Here is a 7,149-nt window from a genome sequence, read left to right on the forward strand (position 1 = left end):
AAAACATGCCTTACTATAGCCTTATGAAAAAATGCAAAAAAATGCTTGTGATCGGATAACGATAATTGTGCTTTAAAAGTGGAAGAATGTGGTAGTACTTTTCCGCCAGGTGAGGGTCATGAAATGGCACTGCGTCAAGGCACAGAGAAAAAGGTTTTCTATTATTATTACGATGGTACATATTTCTGGTTCTCTTCATCTTGGCGATTAACGCATCATGTGAAGGACCAGTATTCCACCGAGCGTGTGGAGGGTTTTTTTTAAACCATCCTTGCAATTTGTAGTGAATTGTAATGATGAGACATCCATGAAGAATACGACACACTATTGTCGAGGGTACCAATTTACACGTTTTCATTATTTATGTATGAGTGTGTGAAATGAAATTGATTCAGTAATTCTTTTCCGGTGTAGCAGCAGACCCGTATGGCCATCACCTGGGCAGGTGGACTTCACGACGCCAAGAAGTCCAAAGCATCTGGTTTCTGTTACAAGTCAAGTTTTTGAAATGAAACTTTTCGACAGCGTTTACAGAGTGTTGTGAAATGTTTACAGGACATCAGGGCTGGAAAGAGCAAATACTACGCAGTAAATTACCAACGATTACCCATCTTTAAAAGTATGTTTTACCGTTAGTGTGATTAAGTTTTATTTTTCACCCAACTTCTCTGTGGACACGTTTTTAAAATGTGCATCTTGGGTTTAGATCATGGCCAAAGTAGTGGAGATGTACCAGCCGAGCGCAGTGGTCCTTCAGTGTGGATCCGATTGAACCTCACTATTAAAGGTATGAAATGAAATGGATCTAAGCCTAGTGCTAGATGGAGCTGTTTTTGACTTTGTACAAATAAAGTATTTTTATTTGTTACTTGAATTGTTATTTCATCTTATTGTTGAATGTGAAAATCTTGAGTACTAAGTAGTGGTTATTTGAAGTGTTTTGTAACATGCTAGTGCTAAACACTTTGAACACGGTGTAGTCATCTGAGAGCATTTGTATGGAATGTTGTCAGTTTCATCTTGTGTTCCAGGCCAAATGAAGAGGTTTAACCAAGTTGTTCCACTCCTGATGATGGGCTCTTTGTTGAATCCTGTGAGCACATGTGGTTGACAGAAGTGTTGTGAGTATGTGATCTGTCCAACTTTAGTTGAACTGTTAAAGTAAAGCTAAGAGTTACTGTTGTAGTTTGACTTGTGTTGTTTTGAAATGTGTATTTTTAATGTGTTTGGAGTTGAATACATGTTTTGGAAATGTGAAGTGTTTTGCTAATAAGAGTAAAAAGTTGTTGTTGTTCTGTTCATTGTGGAAGTGTTCTGGTTGGGTTTTAGCTTACTTTACTTTTTAAGTTTTTACATAACACACTAAAAACAAACAAAAACAACTAAGAAAAACAAACTAAGAAAAACGAAATAAAAAAAGTTTGTTTCTTTTTCTTTCTTTACCTATACCATAGCCTTGACTTTGACAATGCATGCCCAAAAAGGCAATGAGAAATCCCATTCATATTGCTCAAATATCTGGAAATGTGCAGTGTTTTCAACCATTTTCTTTATTCTGTAAGGTTTACAGTCACATACAGCTCACAATCAAAGTGCAATGGCCAAAAAAATGACTAAGTGTTGCCAAAAAGTGACACTGTTAAGTACCTGACAATAGCATTAAGGCACAATGAATAGAATGAGCTTGAATGAACACTTTCCTCAAGCAATTACACAATTCAGTAAAACACTCACAAGTCCAGCAAACAAGTGATCTACTTCAAACAAAGTTGCTCATTCACTCTACCTGGCAGAGTCCAAGCTGCTGTGTTCACAGGCCTTCTCCTCCATTGTTCCTCTATCTGTTAAGACAATAGCATACAAGGCACAATGAATGACAACAATGAGCTGGAATAACACAATCAAAAGATATCTGTGTAGGTTTTCAGTCATTTAATCCAAAAATAGTTACATTGAGGGCAACCAGACAAAGTAGTTTTTTTCCTTTGAAGATGTTTCAGTTCACCTCTTGAAACATCTTAAAAAAAACCTACTCCATCCAGTTGCCCTAAATATAACTATTTCTGTAACAATCAAATGCTGTGTTGGTCTCATTTACTTCTTGCCGTCAGGGTGGAAAGCCACACAGTTGATGGGACCAAAATGACCTTTGACTCCTGTCAAACTGCTCCTCGTTCACAGCTTGGAAGAACCTGCAGATTAGAAGAAAACGTCACTGTGTCACAATATGTTAACACAAATAAACAGGTTTTCCTCACAAGCAGCTACAAAGTAGTCACTTCCACCACAAATACACACATTTGTCATTGTCCTGTCCTGGTCCCGGCTTCTTCGGTGCTAATGCTAACACCACAATGAAATAAGATACATTTTCTTCTTTTGTTCAGATGAAGACAACAGTCACTGGATACTTTATTCAACCACACAATTATACTCTGGAAACACAACTTCAACTCTACTGGCCTCAAACTTGCCAATCCTGGTGGAAGCTGTGGTCACTCCCATGGCCTCCTGCCCACCTCCCATAACCATTGCACAGCGGCAACTCACGTGATTGGAGAAATGGCGGCAGAGTTCACCTGTCTCTTGGCTTTAAAAGTCTTGATGTGATCCAGAGAGGCAGAGTCAACACACAGCACTCAGTCATTTCAACATCATCAGTCCACCATTTGGATTCCAAAACAAACAAATCATTTCATTTTTACTCCACTGTGTGGCTGATGTAGAGCTTTTAACAGCATCACAGGCAGCTTTGAACTAAGTCAACTCAGTCAAGTCACTTAGCCTTATTGGACTGCCATCTGTCAACAGTAAACAGTAACACAAAACCGTAACCAACGGCTCATTTCTCCTAAGATGTACTACAAATATTCTAAAATCTATTTAATACACAAGTCAGTGGATTCACATTACAAGGTCTGTAGTGTGAACAGACTGACCAACACACCTAGACTGAAGGGAAATGTCATTGTAAATAAATGGGACAAGTGAACACACCTACTACTGTGTGGTTTTTTGGGGTCTCTTCTTATAACCCCCAGCAAATTGTCAATGTTTACTTCAGTTTACACATACTTGTATAACAAACTATGAATAAATACTGTATCTTCAAATACATTTCTGTTGTTCTACTTTGGAGCAGGGGTCTCAAGCAGAAATGACTGGAGGGTCACCTCCCAATTCCATATGTATATAAATAGCAACAAATCCAAGAGTTGAAAGGAAAACAATAACTCTTTCCTTTGTTGAAGACAAATCGTTAGACAACTGGACATGAAATTTTCACTCAACAGAGGAGGTGGGCTAAAACAACCCACATACCAAAACCATTCTGATGAGGATTACAACGACCCACCAGACTCCTAACGACTGTGTTCCCCCAACGGCCCACCCGACAGGAGGGACCTGAAGTAGCTTTATTTTTTGTCACACCCACAGTATATATTTGCTGTACTCCCACCAGCAGTTACAACTGAAGAAGCCTCTTGGATGAGAGGCGAAACGTCTTCTTGAGAAAATGTCACGTCCAGTTGCCTAACAGAACTCTAACATTGGCCTGGATGACTGAGAATCTTCAGAGACAAATCTTTTCTTAATTCGCCTTTAAAAACTAAATACTCAGGTTTCATTTTTTAAGGTTAAAAACAAAACTCTTCTCCGGGCGTTCTCCTTGACGGCCACCCAGGTGTCATTCTGATTACTTTATTAATAACATTTTTCAACAACTGTTTCACATCAATCATTTACATACGAGTTCTCACCTTGGTGGTGTTGTTCTTTGAAGCACTGATGAACATGGTGATGTCTACAGACGTCTGGATGGCGTTGATGTGCCTGCTGTGCTCCTTAGCTTTCTTCAGGACTTCTCCGGAATATTGACAAATAAACTACGAAAAAGAAAGAAACAAGCTCTACAAAAGATGCTGTCTGTGACTCATAATTTCCTTCAATATTTCATTTCTATAATACTGTGTGCAAACTAAAACCGTCTTTAGCAGTAATCAGGGAGCCGTGTACTATCTGCAGTCATGTTTCTTTTACGGTATTAATTTGTTTACGTTGCGTGTGATGATTACATACCGATCTGTGGATCCCTCAGGTCGAACAACTTCATGAAACACTGACAGCCCCTCTGGTTGTCTGTGGAAAACATGATGATGTTGCTGCTGAAATCCAAGCTGTGTGTTCTGACGGCAGAAGGAACACGGAGCAAAAATTAAACTCCAACATATAAAACACTTCACAGGAAATTATACAAAATACAAAGGTCAAGTCCTTATTTACCACGACAAATCTATATTCATTATTTAGGACAAAAAAACTCCTACTCGTAAAAACTACGACTCATTTTAATTTCTGACAAAAGCTAACGTTAGCTGCCGAGACACATATGCTAGAGTAAATTGCACGAACGGTCTCGACCAAACGATTACAATTTCATACAAAATACAACCGACAATTGTTTGCAAAAACCTACCATTTTAATCAATCAGACGTAGCCACAGTGCCCAGGTTTTTGACTTGAACGCCTACTGGAAGCCCAAACCGCTAACACTCGCGTCTCAGGCTCGTGATCCGCAACCGGAAATACGAACTGTACAACGTATTCCTACTTCCGTTATACAAACGTTCCATTATCAGCGCGCCCCCTACAGATGATCGCTGACATTTACATTATTTTTTTTTTAGTTGGTTTAGTCTCTATCAAAGTTTTTTCTTTGATAAAAAGAGCGAAAGTGAATAATTTATGCTAAAAACACTAAAAAATAACATATTTAAAAATGTCAAAATATCACCAAAAACAAGCAAGACTATAGTCTTACTATCACGAAAAAATCCTAAAAAATATAAAGTCCCAGAAATGCAAAAACAGGAAAAGATAATATTTTAAAAAATAATTTTCCAAAAACTTTCGTCAATTTATTAGAATTTGACCATTAGATTAGATTAGACAAAAAGTTTAGATTTTGAACAAAATTTCTAAAAACTAACTTTTTAATATCTGACCAAAAATGACATGCTAAATTTAGATTTTATCGAATATATACTGTATATATATAAATTTCTAAAATTGGACTCGACTTGAGACTAGTCAGTCTAGACTTGGGACTTCACTTGGGAATTGAAGGCAAAGATTTGAGACTTACTTGTGATTTGCAAAACAATGACTTGATCCAACCTCTGCCTGCGGTCACGAAATACATGGCTGGATCAAGCCCAATGCAGCCAGGAAAATTCCAGACAATGCAATGTCACCTGTGTGTGAATACGTACCTGTGAACACTCACTCGCTCTGGGGCTAGCGAGAGATCGAGTACAGCTGCGAGATGGGCTGACTGAAATAGATCAGAGATGGTGCCACCTTCTACCAAGTATTTAATGGGAAGCACTGGTGTAAAGCGTGGACATAAAATAGTATTTCACTGTGGCCCAGGTAGAGATATGTCTTTATTGAAATGTCTTTATTGGTTAGAAAACTTCTGGTGGAAATCAAAAATTATATGTTGATAAACATGAATGCAGACTCTTTAATTCAAACTTTAATGTTAAAATAAATCAATGTATTTCCTATTTTTTAACTCTTGACATAAAAACCTAAATAGAATGAATGATTTATTTAAAAAGGCCAGTGCTATTCTTCTCTCTCTGCATGTGTCTGCAAAAACGAATGCACAAAAACATTTTATTTCACATGTTTACTTGAACTTCAATAGCAATACAAGACAGTCATAACACTGGAGGTTGAAATGTACAAAGAGTCTGGGGTTGGCAGAAAATTCTTGAGGTTTTATATAATGTTAAGAGTTCTGTTGTTATTACAAACTTCATGAAAGTTCTATGACCAACAGAAACTGGCAAGTGGGTCTTGGGGAGGGGGCAGAGGTTTTGTCTTTGTTTGAAATGCCACTGTTCAAGAGTTCAGAGTTCAGTAGCTGGATTTGTGTGTAAGATATCCCTGGTTGATCTTGATAAAATGTTTAACTTTGATACATTAATTATACAAGAATAATATATATACACACCTTCTCTCTCTCTCTCTCTCTCTTTCTTTCTGCCCCCTCTCACTCCTACTCACACACACTTACCCCCCCCCACCCACTCCCACACACACACTCACGTTCACACTCACAGATCAGCTTTTCCTCTTACAGCATGTAGCAACGTAAAGCCACTGTAAAGTCATGCACATATTTTTTGAAAACATTTTTGGCAACAAACAAGTGTTTCTCTGACACACTGTTGGCTTGTTACAAGAGGGCGACAACTAGTTGTTGATTTGTGAAAAAAAAAGACAGAGGGGCCAATAAGTATTAACACTGATAAAATGGAATGGGAAGCCACATAGGAAAGGGGTTGGAAGAGCAAGAGAAGGAAGGGGGGGGGGGTCAAGAGGAGGAGGAGCGTAAGACAGAAATGAATCACAGTCATTAAAAAAGTAACAAATAATGGACGGGGGAGTCACGTGGTGATCAGGTGACAGAATCAGGGAGGAGTCATTACTTTCGCTGTCATCATTATTATCTTTATCTTCTACATGTTAATCTCAGCATGATTTTTTTCTGTGATTATCATCATCTTTCTTCTCCTCCACATTTTCTTTTCCCTGATCACCACCGCCCTAGTCACAGACTCGTCACACGCTGCATCTGACCGTCGTCTCCCTCGGAGGTGGTTTCTGCTGAGTACACTGCTTCTCCATTGGATGACAGTGGCGGTGGCTGGTAGAAAGTCTGCAGATGATTGGGTCGTGGTCCCACCGGGGGTCTTCCTAGGCTGTAGGGCAATTCCAGGACAGGTCGGTTAGGTCGGTCAGTAGGGCTGACCTCGTCTGGACCTTCGGGGCTGCTGTCAGGGTAAGAGAGTGTTGGCGGGGTGCGGGTGTAGAAGTGGGGAGGGGAGCAGCTTCGACTATAGATGTTGGCGGAGTATATGTTGTCAGGGGATGAGTCAGTGTTTCGTGCAGCAAAGATATTTGTAGGTGGAGAACTTTGATTGAAAATACTCAGTGGCGGTGGGCTTCGGTCCCCTGGGTAAAGAGGGGAGGAGTTAGAATCTCTAGCGTATATTGGTGAAGAATCAACATCCAGGTCGAGATCTGGGGTCAAGGGCAAAGCAAAGCTATCTGAGTCTTCTTTCTCACCAGGATAC

At 39.3% G+C, this 7,149-nt stretch overlaps 1 protein-coding gene and 2 long non-coding RNA genes across 3 annotated transcripts in view; 1 reads left to right on the top strand and 2 right to left on the bottom strand.

Moving 5' to 3' along the window:
• Nucleotides 1-365: 365 nt before the first annotated feature.
• Nucleotides 366-3,113, top strand: LOC107989016 (uncharacterized). Its single transcript, XR_001760506.2, has 4 exons — nt 366-619; nt 707-787; nt 1,032-1,121; nt 2,388-3,113. It is a non-coding gene; the product is annotated as an uncharacterized LOC107989016 (long non-coding RNA).
• LOC103384142 (uncharacterized) lies at nt 1,531-4,636 on the bottom strand. Its single transcript, XR_001760497.2, has 5 exons — nt 4,478-4,636; nt 4,081-4,187; nt 3,762-3,887; nt 2,099-2,192; nt 1,531-1,841 (listed from the first exon to the last, which is right to left on the bottom strand). It is a non-coding gene; the product is annotated as an uncharacterized LOC103384142 (long non-coding RNA).
• Nucleotides 4,637-5,459: 823 nt separating this feature from the next.
• Nucleotides 5,460-7,149, bottom strand: part of LOC103384144 (adhesion G protein-coupled receptor L1-like) — a 22,165-nt gene continuing 20,475 nt past the window's right edge. Inside the window, 1 exon segment of the mRNA XM_008317546.3 lies at nt 5,460-7,149. This exon segment is cut by the window's right edge and continues 8 nt beyond it. Within this exon segment, the coding sequence (XP_008315768.3) occupies nt 6,624-7,149 (526 nt within the window). The 3' untranslated portion in view covers nt 5,460-6,623.

The sequence above is a fragment of the Cynoglossus semilaevis genome, chromosome 9 (genome assembly GCF_000523025.1).
Source record: "Cynoglossus semilaevis isolate Cse_v1.0 chromosome 9, Cse_v1.0, whole genome shotgun sequence".
NCBI lineage: Eukaryota > Metazoa > Chordata > Actinopteri > Pleuronectiformes > Cynoglossidae > Cynoglossus > Cynoglossus semilaevis.